We start from the raw sequence: 23,812 nt of genomic DNA, 5'->3' as shown, positions 1-23,812 counted from the left end.
GATCATAGGTATATTCTACAAGTCGTTTACGTCGCCATTGAGGAAAAAACGAGGACTTATTAGATGTATTTTCATTGTCCAGTTAATAATATAGAGGTACAAAATACTAATTCATTACAACATTAGTTTCCTCGAGACAGGGACAACCTCTTCGGGGCATGCGCTATGAACTAAGACAATCAAGTTAAAAACTTTCGTTTGTGATCATCGGAAAAATACAGTACAGTTTGTTGAGAATAATTTATGTTATTCATTTTCTTTTATCATTGCTATGTCAATAGATAACGTTATAAGTCCCGTCGATTACCTTAGCCGCATTGTCTACATGCTGCCACGAGCTAAGCGGATAGCGGCATGAGTTGATACGCTCCAGACGTGAAGGTCGCAGGTTCCAGCTGGCTGTAGAGTATGGACTGCTTATTGAGAAATGAAGATCGTGAGCGGTGATTTATTCCTCGATAGATTGTGTCGGAAAATATCGTGCAAGCGTATTACACGGCGAGTACTGATTGTGCCGCACGTATTTTCAAGGCTAGTGTGAGAGAACGCCGCGTGCATATTAGATCCTATTTTTAAGCAATAGAGAAATGCCTGACATTGGTTCCGTCGGTTCAATGAATGATGCACTCTTACAGAAGTATGCTAGCATTTCGACGCGAGTTGGCGGACCAACCCCCTAGGAATTTCCACTGCGTGTACAGTCGTGTTAAGTATAAAATGTATAGGACACACTACCTGAACAACATCTGCAAGTGATGTTAATCTATACGCGTCGTTCCGCACGTAAAACTGAATTATGATAAATCATGGCCAATAAATAAAACGTATGATCATTATCAATGAACAAATTTTATTGGTTTATGACATAATCGATGCATCCAAATTCTTTTTACGAAATGGACTTCCAAAACCTGAGGTGGGAATGTGAAATAATACTCAAAAATGTCTCGCTCAAGTTAATAACTACAACCGACGGAGAAAAACTTGATATGCCGACCAGTCGTTACAAATTAATAATTCTTAAAATTATCTTAAATGTGTATTTGTATCACCTTGATCTGTCTACATTTGGAATGCACTGTATTTACCATCTGGATGCATATTAAATTCTATGATAATAATTTTAAAAAGCATATGACACTAATACTCTGTAATTCCAATTTCTCGACATTCGAGGTTTTGGGAGGCGTTTGTACTAGGTATGATTAGGTGTCTAAACCACGAAGCGAACTACTGAACTGTTGTATTTAAAACTTCCCTTTGAGCTCGCCATACTTCCACGGCTGTTCTCCGATACGGTACTCTCTTTGACCTACTTATTGCGTCCTCATTAAAATATTTACCTAATCTAAACACAGCGATATCGTATTATTCAAGTGATATGAGTAAAGACAATAGATAACGTTTATGTTTATTTGTTTAATACACGTCGGTTACTTGTTATGTGTAGGTCAGGCACGTCATCAAAACAATTGTTTAGAGTTTAGACAATAGAATAGGTACAGAGAAAGAAAATGTAATATTCATCAAATTCAGAGATTCAATATAGCTCTTTAATTAGACTAAATAGGCTATACAAAGAAATTGTTTCGCCTTTTATATCGACTTTGCTACTAGCTTTTGCTAGTGTAGGTATCCGTGTTAACGTTCATTTCCAGGATAAATAGTAATCTATAAACACGAGAGTGAAAAATCCAGCTTCCTATTTCTAAAAAAAATTAAGTCAAATCGTTTCTCTTTTAAATAATAGTTTCGATTGTACAAGTGTATACGTACAGATCGAAAATATTTGTTCATGTATTAAAATTATATTCCACGAGCTATGATTTAACTGGTATATAATTGGAATTAACGAGTCAATAAAATTTTTATTCACGAAACAAAGTCATTACCCATTTACCAAAAAGGTCATGGCATTTATCAATTAGCAGTTTGGTGTTGTGATGTCATGTGCAGAGGTTTAAACTTAAAATTTTATACAAGACACTTTATAGCGTGCTTACAGTCGATCTAGCCCCTAAGGTCACCTGATTGTATAGTGGATTGAAGGAATTCCGCTTGAAACGAGTTGCTTTTGGAACTACTGGAATATCCTTCATTTAAATAGATCTAATAAAACAACAGTGAAACTAGAATCGAGTTTAATTCCTGCACCGGGAATTGCATATGTCCTCTGCAAATATTTTGACGTCTCCTTTGTTAAACACACTTATACTCAATGAATAAGACTTCTCTTTGTAGTCTGCGGGTACAAGAAAAATTCTGAGTTTAGGATTATCGAGTATTTTGTTTACATATTCTTATCAGTATCGTTTACTGTGTCTAGACGGCTAAATGATAAGAATGGAAACAATGGTAATTGACATTATCCTCGTAAACTGATGAAACTGCACATTTCAATGTAGGCCGTATTAAAATAATTTTTAAACAAGTCGATAACTGTAACGCAGCTGGAGAGAAAAGAGAGCGCTGTTGGAAAGAGACAGCACGAGGTTGGCCAGTACCCCTAGTAATTTATTGACGTAGTGAAAATCTGAGCGGTTTGTGCCTAGATATCCCGTCCGAGCTAGGTCTCCCGGACGTCCTGGAAATTACATTGACCTTTGAAATACATGTGAAGCTTTTTGATTGGAACTTTTTCCCTTGAATTGAAATGTTAGAGTGTTTATAACATTTAGTATATTAAATGGATCTGAGTTGTTGTTAGTTTATTCGTGAGTCATAACAACAAGCGAGTGACTCGCTCATATGGCGCTATTCAGTTGTAATAAAAATGGAAAATTACACCCAAACTTTTCTTCTCTATGATTAAAGAAGCCAACGATATTAAATCAACATGGTTGATAGATAATAACGTTTCAGTTATAATAAAGAAATATAGATTTGAAACAAAAAGCGAGAAAGATTAGCGTGTTAATTCTTAATTATTGTTATCGAGAACAATAGAATATGAGATTACTCACATTAAAAATGATTTTTTTGCGTTTTTAACTCAGACGAGACGAGCAAGGTCGTTCGTCTGAAGGTTTTGCTTATGCCTGTTAATAAACAATAACAAAAATGTTCTATTTTAAAATACAATATTAAACTGCATTGCGCTCATATCCACGACAAAGCTTGAATTGAAGCTCTGAACGGTGGTAATGTTCAGACATCACATAGATCATAATAAGCTTCCAATCAGAGGAACAAAAAACATAGATATTATTTAAATTTCAATAGATATTGCTTATTAGTTCAATCATACTTGCATACGACACCTATAACCCGGTAAAATTTATTGAGGCTGGTTAATCGTATTACAGGCCCTCTACGTGAGCATAAACAAACTCTGTATTCACAAAATCGATGGAGGCTGCGTGTTGGTGATTGGTCGAATGCAGCTGGCCGCGGTGCGCATGCTGCCTCCCCCGCTTGCATCTAGACCACGTAGGCTCCCACTTGCCAGAGAAACGAGACATTACAAGGTCGAGAGATATTTACCGAGCAACGCACTTCTGGACACTCGAGCAACCAATTTCTTTAAAACCTATAAAGCGTACATTCTTTATATGGGATTGTACGGGCATTAGTAGATCTTCACATCAGGCGACCTATTTCGCCGATCAATGCTTTAAAAATAATACGTGATATCAACAACAAAATTGCATCTATATCACGCCATGACCATTTGAGTGATAATTGAATATTACTTATGACTTAGAATATATTGAAAGGTCTAAGGTTAGAGATAGCACCAGTTCTGTATACTTTTTGTCGTCAAAGTCTTAAGTAAATCTGCGATATCCAAACTTCTAAGTTCTAAAAGATCTGTAAGGTCGCATACACAGCATTCGACAAATAAATTGTTTACCGCCGCCCGCACCGACCGCTGTGACTCACCGACCTGTTGATCTTCCAGCGCGTTCTACGGATACAAACAAACGGCGTCGGCTATCACGTATCGAATAGTTCAATAAGCTATTGAGCGGCGTTCAACACCAAAGGTCCGGTCGACCTTGTCACATGCAGCGCTGGCCGCTAGTCGCTACAACGATATATCTAGTGAGGACAGAACTTCTATCTGCCAAAAGCCTTCTCTCCGAGTAACATTATTATGTATTATTCTAGAATCTCTTAAACGTACCATTAGGAAACAGGAGTTAGGGTCATGTGTCTAATTTGAACTTCATTGTTAAGTATAGATTTTGGCTATAGCCACCACGGCCACTTTGGCTATATTCTAAACAGAGTCAGTACGAGTGGGTGGTTGGCCTCAAATATGCTTCTATTATTTTTTTAAATCTCCAATTCTATTTCGTAAAGGTTAACGTGTGTTCTAAATTAGATGCCTAATATAGTATCCGAACAGATAATATTTAGTGTCTTCCTATCTATAATTAACTATAAAATATAATACTTGTCCCCTAGATTATGGATTGTCCAATATTGTTAACAATCTTTAGAAAATCTACTTTTATGAAATAAATATACCATAATATAGAGGAAGAAGTCGCGCATAACAATATATAAAAACAGATCATGCAATGCAAATTGTACTTATTTATTGTTAACTATAACGTTATAATGAGACGTAATTAAATATTAATTGAAGCTCTATTGTAGAGTGTAAGTGGATGTGTCAATAATATTATTTTTCCTTATGATCATTGTAAATTTGAACGTGGTAAATATTTTCACGACTAGTGTGACTTAGACATAACACAGTTGTTCTAATGCGGCAAAAATAAAAGCTTTATACCTTAATGTCGATAAATAGCTTTTATACGAGTAATCTTGATCTAAGTTACCGGACCCATTGAAAATTATTAACTTATCATCATAATCATCATCATCAGCCTATATCTTTGTCCACTGCTGGACATAGGCCTCCTCCAGTATGCGCCATTTGACCCTATCTTCGGCCTAGGCCCAAGACAGGGTAACTAATAATAAACCTTTCAAACATTAAACCGAATAAAATCATTGATGATAACTTATATTATCAATGTCTTTGTATACCATTTCAGGTCGCATGTTTTATTTAAAAAATAAATACATAACATATAATATATAAAATTGTTTTCAAAAACTATTATTACGGATTCAGCAAAAGACATTTGTCGTTCATTGTTACAGAACGTGATCAACATGTCGTACTGCACGCTGATACTGCTGGGCAAGCTGATCCAGCGCGTGGTGTTCGGCGAGCTGCGCGTGGCGGAGTCGCAGCGCGTGAAGGACAAGTTCTGGAACTACGTGTTCTACAAGTTCATCTTCGTGTTCGGCGTGTGTGCAGTTCTACGAATGCGCTCTGGGCCAGCTGGTTCACTCAGGCAATCCCTCAGTAGTCGTATCAGTGCACAGGGCTGATATTATTATTATTATTATATAATATATAAAATTGTTCTTCTATTATTATATTTGTAAAAAAATTTGTAACTTTTAATTTACTGCAATGTCACTTTCGTGAGTCAAATTTCTTGGACGGATTGGAAATGTTGCCTTGTTTGGATATTATATTATCAAGCGCGTCGGGACACCGTGTTCGGCGTGGTCAACAATTAATATTTTATATATTCATATGCATGCTGTGGGATTACTGGTACCGTCATCGGCTTCCTGCATCTCACCGCACAACTCACCAAGGATAGATATGAATATGTAAGTAACACATCATTTACTAACTGAGTTTTATTGGTGGTCATATCAGTGCGCCTGGGTAGATGCTCTCGTAATGTTTATTTATTCTTCTATGAAGCATTGACTTATATTTATTTGTATATAAAAATGTTGTAACTTTTAATTTACTGCAATGTCACTTTCGTGAGTCAAATTTCTTGGACGGATTGGAAATGTTAATGCCCTTATTGTTTAGATATTATATTATCAAGCGCGTCGGGACACCTTGGTAATGAACAACTGGGTGTTCTGTAAGTTAGTTTAAAAAAAATAACGCGGCCGTGTCATGTTTCTTAAGTCGGTGAATAACATTCTGTAAGCCATTTTCTATAGTCCTAAACATGATGTTGGGATTACTTGTGACATGTTACGCACTGTCAAAATAACGTCGAGTGACTAAGGAGAGCTGTAAAAATTAAGATGACACACATTTACAACAGTACAGTGTATGTTTACATTTACATACTATCTTATCTTATCTTACTTCTTACTGCGTAATATAATAAATGCGTATGTTTATGAAATCTTTGGATGTTTGTTAAGAAGTAAACGCAAGAACCACTAAAGGGACTTGGATGAAATATGTCCACAGATTATGATCGTAGATTCAAATTTAAACTATTTTTATTCTCGTACTTGCTCTAGTGTTAAGACTACTTGTTATAGCACTGACACGTGTGAGATAGCAAAACCCCTGATATTAACCTTGTCCCGCCGTCATCATAACATTAGTAGGAACTAACGAGAGGTCGTCAACCTGCCGCCTAATAACAATGTTGTCGCCATACATATATTTCCATACCAAATTTTCTTTAGCATTGACTCACGGTTGGCCAATATAAATTCCTTGAATATAAAACTACAATAAAGATCCCAAATATAAAAAAGAGTAAAATTAATTGTGCATTGGTGCCTTCATACGAGCCCAAATGGTCATTAAACTGTAATGGACATACTAAACTGGTTCTCCCGGGGGTAAGTGGGATGCGACACTTATGAACCAAATTCAAACGAGAAGTACTGGAATGACGTTTCAACGTGTTCACGGCAAAGGCAAATCTCGCAGAAACTGTAGAATGCATTTGGGTTTTCAGTGCTATCTTCCCATAGCTGTCAATTTTTTTAAAGCACTTCCCAGTAATGCACTCAATGTACTGTACTGTAATGCCACTATATATTATTATCGTTCCGTTACTTTAACTCAGGAAAATAAATGCGTCATGGGTAAAGTAAAGGGTGGTACCTACTTAACAAAATAATGATTCGATTAACAAATTTGTGATGGTATCTAGAAGCACCTGGAAAAGGTTATTACGATACTATACAGTTATAATTATTAGGTTTTATTTCAATATATAGAAAAAAATAATACAATATAAGCCGAAGCATCTACTGAAAACTAAATATTTATGCAATATGTATAATGCATACAAATGCTACGTGGTTGCTTAATCACCAAAAATTATTTAAAGGTTAATTTAAATCCACGATAAACTACGCCTCTGTTAATTTATTGCAATAACTTTAAATGCCAATATTATTTAACAGTCATTTTCTGTTTTTATCAATGTACAATTACTTAACTACTTACATATCGATTTTTTATATTAATATTAAGATATATGATAATTTGGACCGACAAGACTGCTCCTATACTAAAATCAACCATGAGATGTATTTTCCTTAACGAAAACAGTAAACCTAAGCCAAATTCTTCCGGCAGTATGAAGAGCAAGAAAGTATACTTATTAAAAACTTTTCTAATATAAATAAATAATTCTATAATAAACCAAGGGCATACACTTCTGACTTTTCTAAAATCATGTGTGTATTCTTTGTGAATTTATCGTTCGCTTTAACGGTGAAGGAAAACATCGTGAGGAAACCTGCAGGCCAGCTAGGCCTAGGCCATCTAGGCCAGCGTGGTGGACTAAGGCCTAATCCCTCTCAGTAGTAGAGGAGGCCCGTGCTCAGCAGTGGGCAAGTATATAGGGCTGATATTATTATTTTTTATTAATTCTATAATAACAAACACTAACGACTCTACAGTGAGTCATCTCGTGTGATAGGTTTTCACGCACGGCGTTATCGCCGAGACGTCAGCAATGATAACCAGACGCGGCAGCTGTGTGCTTGCTTGGATGGCGTGACGTGACGTCACAGCACCACGACCCATCCATGTGGCATTGTTATTGTGTTAGCTACCTAACCTACTACAAACTTGATGCACACTATAGTTTTATTAGTGAGATGTATGAGGCCTACTTATTGTAACAAATCGTTGACACAGTTTAGAAAGTTTTTTATTTTACAAAATCAACTTTATTCAATATTGAAATATTTGTGTTGAAAATATGTATTATAATGAGAATGTTACTTTTCGAAACAAAAAGGTCACGTGAAACTGATTATTTAAAACTGTACGGACAAGGTTCACACAAAGTAGGTCGTATATTTGAAATCGACTGCAAGCAGTAAAATTATTCGTAAAAAGCATAATTTATTAAGACGTAATTTACTAGCGAATGGATGGATAGATTGGATCATTAATATAGAAAATTGACGACATTTCTATTTCAAATTGGGTGTCCTGTGAAACTCCGACTTGGGTTTTATTTCAATTAAGTTTATTTAGTATTACCGCAGCCCGAGTCTTTTTAGGTCGGCTTAGTGAATAACTCTCCTAGTCCCTGAAACGTAAGCGAGGTCACGTATTCGTGCGGGGGGCGCGTATGCAATGTGAAATGTTACATTATTTTCATGCGAAAGTTCTCTAAAAATCTCACGCAGTAAACTGGGAGGATATTATTGATTGCATACAAATCGGGGTGTTGTAGACTTGTGCTAAACGCACCATCATTAAGAATAACCATCATGTGTCCACTTACAGACATAAAAGATTTTCTACATATATTATAATTCTGGGGGACATTACCGTTAATATAGTTTAAAATTAGGAATAAATATGTAATCGACTTTAAGACTATAACTTCACAAAATTATTGTACAATTTACGTGCATTTCATATTTGTCGCAGCATACTTTATTTTTTATAATTAACTAAATTGAACGAAATTACCGCCCTGACTCATTTCATCACCTGCTGCCATTTGCTGAGGCTTGATTTGCTCATGAAAATTTCGGATTATGGACGTTAAGCCACAAAATGTGGGTCGCCTACATCACGAGACCAGTTACTGAAGTGAGTGAACTAATCATTTTTATTGGATTTACAATTAAAATTGTTTTTTTTTTTCGGAAATAAAGATGTTTTTCTCAATGGTGGGTTCATCCTTTTTACCCAACTGAACCATAGAAATCATTTTCGGATAATTTTTGGAGCCGCTTAAAATGTCACAAGCCACAATTCTCAATGCTTTATTCAGTCAGCATATTAATACAATCATAGTTGGTAGGTGCGGGCGCAGAACAGCGTACGTCGGTGTATTATCAATTATTATAACATTAATCCTTGACTGAGTCTAGTAGACCGAATAAGTGGGAACGAGCTTAGTGAAAATTAAGTTCGATACGCAGAAGTACTAAAACTTTCAAAGTGGAAACTTGGAAACTGAACTAATATGTATATGTGAAGGAAGTTAGTTTAGCCAGACAATGTATACGGCCGGCTCTAGTATCCTACACTACATATTAAGCGATTACCCTGGCTGAACAAACATATTAATAAAAAAAAAGGAGCTCAATATGTAAAGAAAAAAAAATCCTTTTATTCCGAAATCACAAACAAACAACAAACACTTACATTTGCATGGGCGTGTATGCAAATCTGTTATATTTGTTTCGTATGCAGGCAACAACGTGTACAAATATTTGCACATGCTTATCGTCCAATTAGGATTTGTAGTCCCATACACTGGAATGCTAAGTGTGAGACATTAAAGTACACCGAGCAAGAGCATTGCCCCCATATTGATCCAATGCCACGCGAATTCTTGTGCACCTTTAGGTTTTTTGCAACAGTGAGTTATTTATCGCATGAGGCCTACAAAGGGGAACCACGTGATATTAGTTGATCACAGTCATAGCCAATAACGACAGCCTATTGGAAATGTGGGCACAATGTTTTCCTAATTTAGCAAAAGAAATAGGGATTAGGAAGTGAATGATATAAGATATATGATAATATATATGCCCATTTTCTGTGGCATCGAAGCCTGTTACATTTCACTGGTCAGTATCTCAATCATTACACCGTATGCGGGGTGTCCCCGAGTACGGGATAACAATTAATGAATATGGCTACCCTATGCGGGCCCCATGGCATGCGTGAACAGAAAATCTTCCGCATCCCGCACGCGGATTCTAATGACCAATGGAAATGAACCAAATTGTTAAATAAACACATTAATGATATATGATAACATTATGTAGGTCAAATGATTTGGCTTTTGTTTACATTTTTTTTAGAAGTGACAGGGCACTGATAATACTGCTATATGAAGAAGAACTGTTGATAGTACGCCTTTATGGTGATGGCCACACTGTCAGACGAATCATTTCAACGAGAAAGGAAACCACGAATGAAAATTCTCGGTTTTAAAGCCATATCGTTAGTATTTTCATCGATGATTATACTGGTAATACGAAGTTTACGGACAGCGGTGTATATGAATAACATATTCTCTTACCTTCTTTTCGAAAAAACTTGATAATTTATCGGCTTTATCAGATTCAAACACGTTGGAATTTTGACCCTATCGTATCAGAAATTAAGTCTATTACACTTTACAGTGGCACTGGCGGGCAATCCTACTAAGCATTAATCATCATCGATCAACGGAAACATTCGGTGCTCGTTAACCGTAAATAAATTTAGTACCTTCATCGTGTGTTTTGTTTGTGTGCGTAGTATTGTTTACAAGCGAGTTGCGCTCTGCATATTACAATCTATAAATAGAATTGAAACGTTTGTCTGCCGTGGCTAATCTTTGGCTTGTCTGCGTCTATGTGTCTTTAGTCAAAGTTCAGAAACAAATAACTACCGAATAGAGGAACATAGCTCGCACTCATCTCAATTCTCATACTCTTCTGAGGATAGACTTCCGCTGTCCCTGGAGCTTTGTGGTTGCACTTGTGCCATGGTCACTTATCAGACAACCTTCTGCTATAAAAATAAAGCATTATAAATGTACTTCCTATTATATTTTTAAACTCGTATCACACCACGATTGTATCAGGCGGAAATTTCTCACATTTCTATATAATTGTTTTTAATTGCGTTTTCATTACTAAAATTGTTTCTTTGCATGTGTTTATTTGATTGTATTTGTAATGACCACGTGTAAAATAATTAAAACACGTGAGATTGGCATTTGTGCACAATGTGACGACTCCTCGATCCATTGATTTCAATAAACGATTCCAAGAATGGCCCAATCAGAAATAAATATGTGTGTTGACATGCTAATTAAAGTGATATTCAAACAATTGTTTTAACACAGAAATCCTTAGACACTTATGAGCAATTCACAGTTTACTGATGAGTTTAACACATTTGGCTGTCTGCATATGTCTGTTACAAGCAAGGTCTTCATATAATAAAGGCAGAAGTCGATTACACCAATGTGGACTAATTTTAATTCTGAGGAACAAAAGAATTGATTGAAATTATCTGTTTCACGCGACTTATTATCAAAATATGTCAACAATTTTTAAATGATATTAAAAATTTTAAATAAGCACAAGTCGAAAGTTATTCTTAACTATTTATTATCTGGGTCTTAAACATAATTCACTTGTTTTTTTGTTCATAGATATTAATAGTAAAGCGAAGAGTCTTAACGTGTAATTCGATAAACACTTCTGATTATTGTGCCTATTGCTCAATATGTTACATGCATTACACCATTCAAAAGGAATTTTCTCGATGAATCGAAGTGACGTGTTCGCTAAATGATTATAACGCCAAAAACCGTAGTCGTTACATCAAATCTACATGTTGACTACAACCAATAGTTGTTCAAGTAAGTAATATAGTTTTGCTAAAACAATTGTATTGAGGTATATGACTTAGATACATGAGGTGGCTGTAAGCGGAAGTGATACAGACACCTGTGCACCTATAGGTCGTTGACCCAAGGGTTTGTTTCTTTTCTGTCTCGTGATAGACGGCGACCATGACGTCTTATTTGGAATAATACAATTTCAAGTTTTCGACAAAAATGTAAGCGGTTTTTTAGGAAACTACTTCAGAATAGACAGGAAACAAAAAGCTTGGTGAAACGTTTAATTAAATACACGGAACTTTATGTATTTAATTTTATTTTAAGTATTTTAATTTGAGCTAATTAATGTATAATTTGTTTTTGCTTCACTTAAATAATCAAAGGCGACTGTTGCCTTATTCGATCAACGACACACTTTGTAAACTGGACGGTAGATTATTGCTCTGCAGCTACAGGTAAGGGCTGTGCATGTAATCCCAATAAGTATGCGAATCAACAATTGAATTAGTGTTTTTTACACACAATGTCCGCACACTCGATATGGTGGAAGTATTCAAAATAATACCGAATTTATACTTTGTTTAACGTTGTATGAATGGAAGCAAATATTTTGTTTAACATCTCATCACCTTCGTTGACGCCTCTCTTCCCAGGAAAAGCAAATATGCAAGTATGTGAGAGTTCTAATAAAATGTATGGATAAGGAAACAATATAGATGACAACAATAAAATTTCAATAATATCTGAAAAGGAAACGCATTGATCATTAACAATGGATGGCGAAATAATGAACAAATACATAAACTGAGAAATAGTTGCGATAATAACTAACAAATGTGTCGCAAGCCTAACGCTCAGCGAGGCACGTTTTGTTAAAACTTTACATTCTTTCTTTGTTAAGGTTTGGTAATTATATTAATAATTATCATCCAACACGAGGGCTATACATATATCGTAGATTTCATTGGCCCGCGGTTGGAACCTAAAAGTCTCATCACCGCAGTCGGTCTCACTTCAGTTGAATTATTAAATAGTTGTTAACATTCATTTGAACAGTTAACCTTGGTAATTCATAAAAAATACATTTCATATTGTTTACATTTTGCGCAAGTTGTATTAAATTCGCCATATATGGGAGTATTTGTACATACTGGTGTATTGATTTGCTTGAGAAACGTACTCAACCTGCGTACAATGTACATGCGCATTAAAAGGCATTACTGCGTTTCTTATCGGTTATTGCGCTTTATTAACCGTTTACGTCGTATTTTTTCGGTAATTTTTTTTAATAAAATGACGTGGTAGGTATATTCCTACGTCTCGGTCAGATTCCACCGTTCGTTTATTTCTGTTTTATGCACTGTTGTGCTCTGATATGGAGGAAGTGAGCTTTGGCGAATGAGTACTTCAGATTAATATTGGAGGCGGTATGACTATAAACCACAAATGTAATGTATTAGATCAAAAAAAATAAGTACCCTTGAGCTAGTTATTTTAATACAATTTCGGAAATAAATCACCAACCTTGACAATATATCCGTTAAAGTTAAATACAATGAAACGTAATAGCAAAGTTATATTAGACAAAATATCAAGAAAAAGTATTTAGACAATGATTATAAATACGATGTTAAATTAAATAAATTCTATTGCAGCTATATCCGGGAAGTCCAGGATTCTGAGCAATGTAGACATGTTAGAAAATAAAGGGGAATCAATGTTTCCGCTTTTAATCGGAATAGCAACAATAGGTGGGAACAAAAGCTCGTTATAGAAAACGTAATTACAGGAGGTTGATGGCTGCTGGATATACGACCTGAATTTCGAGATAAGGGTAAAAAAACCTTCCGGATTCTTAGCAGTATATGTTAATATGTAGCCGTGGTGTAGACATGATAACAAATTTTAAAGTGATAAATTTTAGCGAATTCTGACCTAGTAGTACTAATGAGTTTACTAATTACATTTTATATGAAGCAAATATACGTATCATAAGTTTACCGTAAACGCAGTTTGTTTATACATTTTAAGAACTATGTCAGTTGTTGGCACCGGCTTCGATGATTATTGTAGTAATCTCTTCCATCTGTATGACACCGTACTGACAGTGTCAGCTCTCTTCTGAACCTGCCAGCATTTCAAGTCAATTCAATTGTTGAATTGAATATGTGGAACAAAAATATACCAGACGGTATTAGAAAAATATAGTTACAGGATTTTTTAAACACGTATCCCGTCACAAGATCTTCCCTGGAGGAGACAGCAACGCAAAGAAATAAGAATGCATTCATCATTTGCCAAGCACATACATTTTTATTCACAATAAATATGTTTTATTTTATTTTACTTTTTGATTTATATTCACTGTCTGATTCTTATTGCACAATAATGCATTACGTTCAAGCTTTTGATCCGTAGTCTGTTTAAATATCCAAACAATAAATAAAGATAATAATTAATAAACAAGAAGAACATACTAGAATGTCATGTTTGTTATGTATCGGCCGTTATCCATTATTGATGTTATAATTCAATATTATGATTTGGTTTACGTAGGACGTAGGTGATTAACGGGTGGGGGTATTTTTGTTAATGGCATTTTTTATTCTTAGTTAATTACTTCGGTTTTTCTTCTTCTTAAACTATGCTTCTAATGTGATCCAATTACTCATCTTATCTTTTATACGGCACAGCGAAGGGACCTCACTGCTTCTGACATAAAGTGGAGTGGGGTCCAATAAAATCTCCCCTCTCCCCTCGGCAGTCGACACAATTATGCCGGCCTGTTGGAATCGGATATACACGCTCTTATCTCGATACGCGACACATACGTGGGCCACTATCGGAGTTTTAACACCTTGTATACGGGGGTCGCTAACCGGGCGGATGTAATATAATATATATCTACTGTCTTATGCTATAAAGGCGAGGTCCTCGAAGTCCTCCTGGCATTGTGAATATTTAGCATGCATCAACTTGATAGTTTGTATATAAAAGTAATTTTATGTTGTTGCAGCTGTATTCGTCCCCGAATTCCATACTGTGGACGCACGTGCGGTTGCTGGGGCTTGTGGTGTGTAACATGGCGGCGTCTACGGCTCTGCTCGTAGCCGCGTACGCCTGGATCCTGCCAAACAACAAGGACAACTTCGCATTCATGGCCGCCGAGGTGATAACACTCTGACATTTATAATGTATCACCTGCAACTTGTTCGGTTGTCCTTGTTAATAAAATAAATAAAATAAGTTATTAGTCACGTAGGTAACTATAGTTGTATTTACGACAAATGAAGGTACATGATACTAATAATTACAATTAAAAGTAACCTAAAAAGCTAGCTCGAGCTGGGAGATACAGGACATAATGTAACAAAACATAAAAGGTACGATATACTTCGGTACTATGTTTTCGAAGTGACGACATTTATGAATCAATAGAGAAGTAGTAAAGAGGAGAGGTTTCCCGGAGTGGTTGTGTGACGCGTGTCGCGTGTGTTGCAGTGCACGCTGCTGCTGGTGGCGGGGCTGCACATGGTGGCGCGCTACGCGCTGCAGCTGCGCGAGGTGGACGTGGCCGGGCCCGTCGCCTACTACACGCATCTTACATTCGACGTGAGTCACTATTACTATGCCGGCACATCCTGTTTCTATACTACCTTCAATTACAAACCAAAAGATGTCATCATTTACACAAATCTAACATATCGTTGTATTGAACTGTATTATCAGTTCCAATGTAGTTATTTGTTTATAAACAATCCTTGATGATATCTCCCGATCGATGTTGATAGGAATGCAATCAAAATACTTACAATAAGTGAGTAATGCATGTGTGTGTCAGGCGGTGTCGCTGGTGGTGGAGCTGGCGCACGTGGTGCACATGGTGATCTTCAGCAACATGCTGGTGTCGATGGCGTCGCTGGTGCTGCTGATGCAGCTGCGCCACTTGCTGCACGAGCTGCAGGCGCGCCTGCGCAGACACCGCCTCTACACCTCGCTCGCCACCCACATGAGCAAGACGTCAGTACACACCCTTAACTCTATACTATATTCAAAAAACACTAAAACTACCGTCTTCTTCTGTGAGATGTGTCAAAAATCCTAAAATCAGAAGATATAAATGAAAACTGGGTTGATATTTTGTTTCGCCTTCGGGGAATGTGGTATACATACATATTCTTTCTATGCTAAATTATTTTAGTTATCCTTTACTGATGTAAGCACCTAGTAGCTAAAGCTTTGTCAGCACAGTTGTACAGGCTCCATGTGGTCGATTGAATTAGCGCTCAGCATAGGGGAAGATGAGGCAAGCCCAGAACACCTTCTATCCCCTCGATCTAACCAGAACCACAGGAATTGCGGTCAATACGTGTCGGCTGTGGGACATAACTCAGCCTATTCTTTACTGCGCATTTTTTAAATTTATCTAACAGTACATAGAAAAACAATAAACTCAATTAATACACGTGTATTAAATTAAACCATTTAAATTCAATTATCACAAATCGAAAACCGCAAGATATACATTAACCAAACCGCTAGATAATAATATAGTATCTAAATTCTAATTGAACGATGAGGTTCCGGTGATAAGCCAAAAGTCGTTAAGGAAGCATTAGAGATATCGGGGACTTTACCGACTGCTAGGCTAGGTGGGACCATACGCACACCCATCGCCTCGGCACCAAACTACCAAAAAATAAATTACCTTCTCTATGCTAACCCTCCCATTCTCATTCTCTACATCTGGTTACGAATTTGAACAGTCTGCTCATCGCGTACTCTGGGAATATAAACTCTGGCATGATAATGAGTGTTCCCTGAGACTCGCTGAGCTTCACCGCTCGGTGTCATAAAATGCATGTCACTGCTGATCCTGGCTCACAGGAGGTGTAGTGGTGAGGGCGGAAAAGTCTCTATACTAACTTTTTTAGTTTAAGGTCTTTTAGTTCCTCATAAAGAATTACATGAATACACTTGTTGTTTTCCTTCACCGTTAAAGCGACGATAGCCTAGTTGGGTGTGGAACGGATTGCCAAGACGAATGTCGGCAGGTTCAAATCCCAAGGGCACACACCTCTGACTTTTCTAAAATCATGTGTGTATTCTTTGTGAATTTATCGTTCGCTTTAACGGTGAAGGAAAACATCGTGAGGAAACCTGCATATCTGAGAAGTTCTCTATAGGAAATTCGAAGGTGAGTGAAGTCTACCAATCCGCACTAGGCCAGCGTGGTGGACTAAGGCCTAATCCCGCTCAGTAGTAGAGGAGGCCCGTGCTCAGCAGTGGGACAGTATATAATACAGGGCTGATATTATTACTTGTTGATAAAATTATTTAGAAAATAAAATCACGGTTAACTACGAGCGTACAGAATTTAAAAGAGTAATACAATAAATTAAGATTATGTATATAAAGATTGAGTGGGTAAACTAAAAATTTTGCGACGGCAAAGTGTCGATGTTAATTAGTAACTTTATTTCTTCTATCAGTGGACATTGATCTTGGAGATCATTGATGAGTAGTGTACCGACTTCGTATACTAGGCCATACTTGATTTTTACATATTACGTCGTAGTGAATCATCAAGCTATTAGCAATTCCAATCTCAAATAGAATAATGAATAACAATGTGTAATTTTATGCATATTATAGAAGAATGGAGTGACGAAACAAGGTCGCTCGCCTAATGTCTAGCGCTGCTACTGTGCCCAACAACAAACAATAGTAACACTAACCAGAAATATGTGTCACAAGGTACTGCAGAGCACTGCATTCATTACCCACAAATATTCAGTCCCCGCTTTCTGCTGCTTGGTGGCAGAAATTAGCAATTCAAACTTTTATCACGCAAAACCACCTGCGTACGTCCTTCCGAGATAAAAAACGTAACCGATAGCGTTCAGGGAAATGCAGCTATTAGTAAAACATTCTAGCGGCGATAGCCTAGTTGGGTCTAGAACGGACTGCCGAGACCAATGTCCGCAGGTGCAAATCCCAAGAGCACACACCTATGATTTTTCTAAAAAGTTATATATGTATTTCTTGTGAGTTATCGCTTACTTTAACGGTGAAGGAAAATATCGCCGGGAAACCTCCATACCTGGGAAGTTCTCTATAGAAATTTTGAGGGTGTGTGAAGTCTACCAATACGCACTAGGTCAGCGTGGTGGACTAAGGCCTAATCCCTCTCAGTAGAGGAAGCCCGTGCAGCAGTACTGTATATAGTAGTGCTGATATTATTACTTTATTTAGTAAAACAACCCTCACACGCGTCGATAAGACTATGCCATCACACTATCAGCAGTTAGAACATCAAATCATTACTAATGACTTTACTAATTAATTTTATATCAATGAGTGTAGAGTACGTGACCGGCGGTCGTGTCGCGGCTCGGCTCACACCGTCTATGCTTTATGTTTTCCTGGTACTATTATGCGTTTACAAATGTCGGAAGAATGGTATATTATTTCTTTGTTTCGGTTCCTTGGTCATTATAAAAACTACCTATTGTTTAAATATTTATTAGGGGAATGCCTTTAAATTATGATTATGTAATAAAAAACAAACAAGACTTCTGAAGGCTGACATAAAAATGGTAAAATTACTGGAAAGGGCATTTAAAAACATTATAAAATCACAAATAAAATGCTTATAAAATTATATACAAAAGTATTATTATCGAAAGTTTTTTTAAATAAAATATAAGATGATTTATCTGTTTGTTTATAATATTTATACAGTTTACGAAACTCGATGTGTAACAGTTAATTGTATGTGCCATTAAAACTACTTATCAGAGATTATTTAATTGATATATTGTACCGATTAGCGGATGTTGATTACAAGGACGGTGTAGTATTAACATCGGTTACAATGTGAATCATTAACATAATATGTCTAAGGTTCTGCTAATCAATGTTTACTCACGGTGCTTGTGAAATCTTCTCATGGTGACTTTAAATATTGTTTACTTATTTACTATGAGACTATGGCGGCGTCAAAATTGTTTTCCAAATTAAAACGTCTTTTATACTTTTAATAAAACGTAGCCTATATCTATGGATTGGATCTCCCCGGGTCCACACTTCATCCAAATATATTTAATGTAGTATATTGACAAAGTTTTTACTTTAAAATTTATATTGTCACTTAGTAGGAGATTAAGAAGAGGTGCAATTGTACACTAACGTTATACTATATACATTCTGTGGTACCTTGGCAAGGTAATGTTTGCGCCGTCTCAATATGAATTACTAGCTTTTGTCCGCGGCTCCGCCCGCGTTATAAAGTTTTTCAGGCCAAAGTTTTCCGTTATAAAAGTAGTAGTTTCCCGGGAGCCTATGTTCTTCCTGGGGTCTCAAACTGTCTCCATACCAAATTTCATCTTAATGCATTGGGTTTTTTTTTGAGTTTAACACGTTCAGGCAGACAGATGCAGCGGGGGACTTTGTTTTATAATATATTTTTTAGAACTTTTTAAGAGGAATAATCCCGTCATACATCATTGTTGCATAACTTTAACCGTTTACGCAGCGCACGCAACGGAAGCTGTCAAAACTAATAATTTTTCCCCGTTTTTGCAACATGTTTCATTACTGCTCCGCTCCGATTGGTCATAGCGTGATGATATATAGCCTATAGCACTCCAGGAACAAAGGGCTATCCAACACAAAAATATTTTTTCAGTTTGAACCGGTAGTTCCTGAGATTAGCCATTACTGCTCCGCTCCTATTGGTCATAGCGTGATGATATATAGCCTATAGCACTACACTAATAAAGAGCTATCCAACACAAAAAGAATTTTTCAGTTCGAACCGGTAGTTCCTGAGATTAGTCATTACTGCTCCGCTCCTATTGGTCATAGCGTGATGATATATAGCCTATAGCACTCCACGAACAAAGGGCTATCCAACACAAAAAGAATTTTTCTGTTTGGACCGGTAGTTCCTGAGATTAGCCATTACTGCTCCGCTCCTATTGGGTATAGCGTGATGATATATAGCCTATAGCACTCCACAAACAAAGGGCTATCCAACACAAAAAGATTTTTTCTGTTTGGACCGGTAGTTCCTGAGATTAGCCATTACTGCTCCGCTCCTATTGGGTATAGCGTGATGATATATAGCCTATAGCACTCCACGAACAAAGGGCTATCCAACGCAAAAAGAATTTTTCAATTTGGACTGGTAGTTCCTGAGATTAGCGCGTTCAAACAAACAAACAAACAAACTCTTCAGCTTTATATAATAGTATAGATTAATGTTACTAAGTTATATTTGTGAAAAGGTGTAACATATGTGCGTCTAATATATAACTAAATCTTTATGATACGAATGGTTTAGAGTTACTCTAAACCATTCGCATCGTCGAACTTCGGTGACGTAGTTGTATTGCATGCGCGGTACAGCAGCGCTCTGAGGTCCAGGGTTCGAATCCCGGGTCGAGCAGTGATATTTTTTTCTGCTCAATATCAGCCCGAAGTCTGGAATTTATGTCCGATATGGATAGGTTCGCCTTCTATCACATCATGGGACGGAACACACTTGGCGAAAAGTGGGTACTCTAATTCCCCTGCATACCCCTTCGAGGAAAAATGCGTGATATGCGTGTGTCGAATATTAAATCTGCTTCGTTTTCCGTTGCCCAGGCGGCTTGGCTACGTTTGTGCGTTCACTATGTTCTAGTTCAGCTATACTCTAAGTGTGTTCCGCGGAACCCTAGGGTTCCGTGATACCTCTGTCGGGGTTCCGCAAGAATTTAGAAAAAAAAATCAAAACACCTCTCTTAATAATAATTAGTAACTGTTACATTGTACTTTTATTATGCTGATTAATAAAAAATACACTTATAAAAACAATTGTTTTATTGTAGGGTTCCATCAAGTATTTTGCTTCCCAAAAGGGTTCCGTCATTTAAAAAGTTTGAGAACCACTGTTCTAGTTCTATTACTATATCAATATGTTTTATTGTTTGTTGTAGTTATCCGATGGCGAGCCGCGAGGAGGTTGAGAAGCACGAGGACAACTGCGCCATCTGCTGGGAACCGATGAAGGAAGCGCGCAAGCTGCCCTGCTCACATCTCTTCCACAAGTCAGTATATCACATCAATATATTATTCGTAAGGAAATATATGTATTTAATCATATAGGTGAAGTGCAATATTTGGGATTTGATGGACTATCCGTATAAACTATTATGACATTATTGGTCCGACAGACGTACCACCATAGAGTCGTTAATTGTGATATCGATAATTATATAAACAAACAATGAAATTTAATACTATAGAAAAAGTACAATATATTTGATATATCCGATATGATAAATTGTGTGTAAAGTGGACAATTTATTAGTCTGAATATAATTGTATGTAGATGTAACAATAATGAATATTAAATAAAGTTTAATGAATTGTTCGTCAGGTCGTTGTATTGGTCATTGTCATCAGTCATTGTATTGTTATTTAGCTTTTCATTGATTGCCTCGGTGGCGTAGTTGTAATGCGAACGCGGTACGAATACGAGTACCAGCTGAGGTCCTAGATTCGAATTCTGAGTAGGTCCAAAAAAACTTATGGAGGGGGTTTTTATCTTAAAAACTACTCGATCACAGCTCGGACTCACGAAGTTGTTTGTGTAATGCCTATCCTCCTACCCCGTGACTCGTAAAGCCGCTGTTCCTACGATAGATCTTTCTCTGGCCATGTCGGATTGCCGTCTCAGCGGATTATGAGAGTGAAGAAACAAAGAGTGCACCTGTGCGTTGCGCACTCACTTGTGCACTATAATATCTCTTGCGTACCTGGCTGATCTCCGTTGAGATTTGCCGCCATGGCCGAAATTTTCCTAGAAAGGGTTCATTCATTCAGCTTTCGCTCGCGTCTCCCCGCGTAATAACCCATCCGAAAATCAAAAATTGTTTTAGCGCAGTTATCGACAGTTAGTATTAATTTAATGAACCTTTCGATAAAAATATTAATGGTATCATTTCTAGGTAGTTTAACAATTGTTCCATGCCTACATAATTTATTTAAGTAATTACAGAAGTAGTAATTGTCGAAGCAATTTCAGAAATTCTTTATTCCTAAAATTCCACGTTATCTTGGAGTGACATAGTTTACATTTTATTACTCGGAATTGATTTTAAGGTGGTTGATGTTGAAACAAAAGCAAGTGTTGTGAGGAATACAATGTGTTCAATAATGTTTTTATCAATTTTGTCGATCGCCCTTCATCCCTGTAACCTCTTAGTCATCCTTTACTTTCTTATATCATTCAACTGGTCCAAAAACCATAAGGTTTGGGTATAGCGTAAAAACATAATACCTAAGTGGTAAATTGTATTACTTAAGTAAATTGATAAGTCTACGTTGCACATCCTCCTAGAAAGTGGAGACTGAACAGTCGATCTCGTACAGGTCGTAGGACTACGCTGGACGTAGGCCGCTTTTAATAGGTTGGTCTATAAAATATGGGGGGGATATATGTTTCGAAGAGTAAAAAGAAGAAGAAGTGATGTGTGAGTGTGTGTGTGGCCGCAGCTCGTGCCTGTGCCAGTGGATGCAGCAGGACGCGTCGTGCCCGACGTGCCGCCGCTCGCTGGCGGGCCCGCAGCACGCGCCGCGCCACGCCGCGCACCCCGCACACCCCGCGCACGCCGCGCACCCCGCGCACCCCGCCGCGCGACACCCCAACCACTTCTTCCACTTCGACGGTATGCTATACTCTTTATTGTACTCCATACACTCCGTACTGGCTGTGCACTGTACAGTTCTATCTAGTACATTATGATTCCACGCTGTGCACTCACATGCTATTGCGTGTGCAGCTCATTATAATTTATTGTAATGTGTCAAAAATTATGAATTATATTTTTAAAATACAAAAACAATTCGAACATGTTGGTCAATATTTCCAACAATTTGTGAAACTTCTGTGAACTAGAATATTGCATTAAATCCAAAGAGACTTGTAACAACTAAACTTCTTATTGATTGCAGTTATGTAAAAAATTGAATAAAAACGTCAAAATGACAATTAACATCTTGGTGTAAAAATACAAAAATATTTTATCCGATAAATTCAACGATGGAGCCACAATTTAAAAATTGAATTGAAAAAAAATTATCCGATAAATTAACGACAGACTAAATTCTATAAAATCGAGATGAGGGAATGAACCAAAACGTGGTGTTTTGTGGTGGTATTGGCAGTGTCATGCCTGGTACTGGCGGTGGCTCTGGATGAGCTCGCTCTGTTAGACCTGGATCAAGATCAGGAACAGTGTTTTGAACATTGTGAGCACTTCAAGTCCTAAGTCATTTAATATGGAACTTATTTTCCATTAGTTTCACAATAAACTGATTGAAGTCACCCGTAGAATAGTTATTACTCATTCTTTATATTAGGCAGAATAAAGTGGAATTGAAAATAGGCTACAAAAGACCGGCTTCGCTCTTTTTTAGGATTTTTCTAAAGCTGATATTATACTTTATAGTTCTTTGCATAACGTATAATGGTCATAATGACTGTGATAATTAATTACTAAGGAAAGTTTAGAACACAATCGTGTCTAGGTAATGTAAGGAAAGTGGTGAAGTAGATGAATGTTTGTTTGTATTTTGCCGCGTAATATGTATTTGTGTATATGAGTGTGTTAGTGTGACAGCAGTAGTGTGTGTGCGCAGGGTCCCGGTACGTGTCGTGGCTGCCGAGCTTCTCGGTGGAGGTGTCGCGCGTGCGCGAGCTCGACCCGCACGCGCCCGCCGCGCCGCCCGCGCCGCACGCCCCGCGCGCCCCGCACGCCCCGCGCGCCCCGCACGGGCTCCTCGACGCGTACGCGCTCGCCGCGCAGGTACACCTTTACACTCATATACGTGGCGCAAGAAAGTGACTACCGTGACCTTATTATAAAACTGTCGCGTTTACTATCAATAATGCATTTTGGCTATCTCGGTACTGTCGGCACTGTACAGAGCGTGGATGTGTTGGTTGCAGGTGCAACAAATGTTCCCGCAGTACAGCCTGAGCGTGCTGGCGGCGGACCTGACGCTGACGCGCTCCGCCGACCTCACGCTGGAGAACATCCTGGAGGGCCGCCTGCAGCCCAACACCACCGACCTGCCCGCCGAGCCGACCGTCACCGCCGACCGACCAGGTGAGCCCTGTCGCGTTACATTAC

General features: G+C 37.6%; 1 protein-coding gene across 1 annotated transcript in view; it reads left to right on the top strand.

Moving 5' to 3' along the window:
• Positions 1-23,812, top strand: part of LOC115454988 (E3 ubiquitin-protein ligase AMFR) — a 60,809-nt gene that overhangs the window by 23,505 nt on the left and 13,492 nt on the right. The window contains 10 exon segments of the mRNA XM_037439430.1: positions 5,119-5,287; positions 5,290-5,313; positions 5,591-5,643; positions 14,644-14,796; positions 15,129-15,239; positions 15,469-15,647; positions 20,612-20,722; positions 22,173-22,345; positions 23,319-23,485; positions 23,629-23,788. Of these exon segments, the coding sequence (XP_037295327.1) occupies positions 5,119-5,287; positions 5,290-5,313; positions 5,591-5,643; positions 14,644-14,796; positions 15,129-15,239; positions 15,469-15,647; positions 20,612-20,722; positions 22,173-22,345; positions 23,319-23,485; positions 23,629-23,788 (1,300 nt within the window).

This window comes from Manduca sexta, chromosome 16 (genome assembly GCF_014839805.1).
Source record: "Manduca sexta isolate Smith_Timp_Sample1 chromosome 16, JHU_Msex_v1.0, whole genome shotgun sequence".
Classification (NCBI taxonomy): Eukaryota; Metazoa; Arthropoda; class Insecta; order Lepidoptera; family Sphingidae; genus Manduca; species Manduca sexta.
This window is presented reverse-complemented; position numbering and strand designations above follow the sequence as displayed.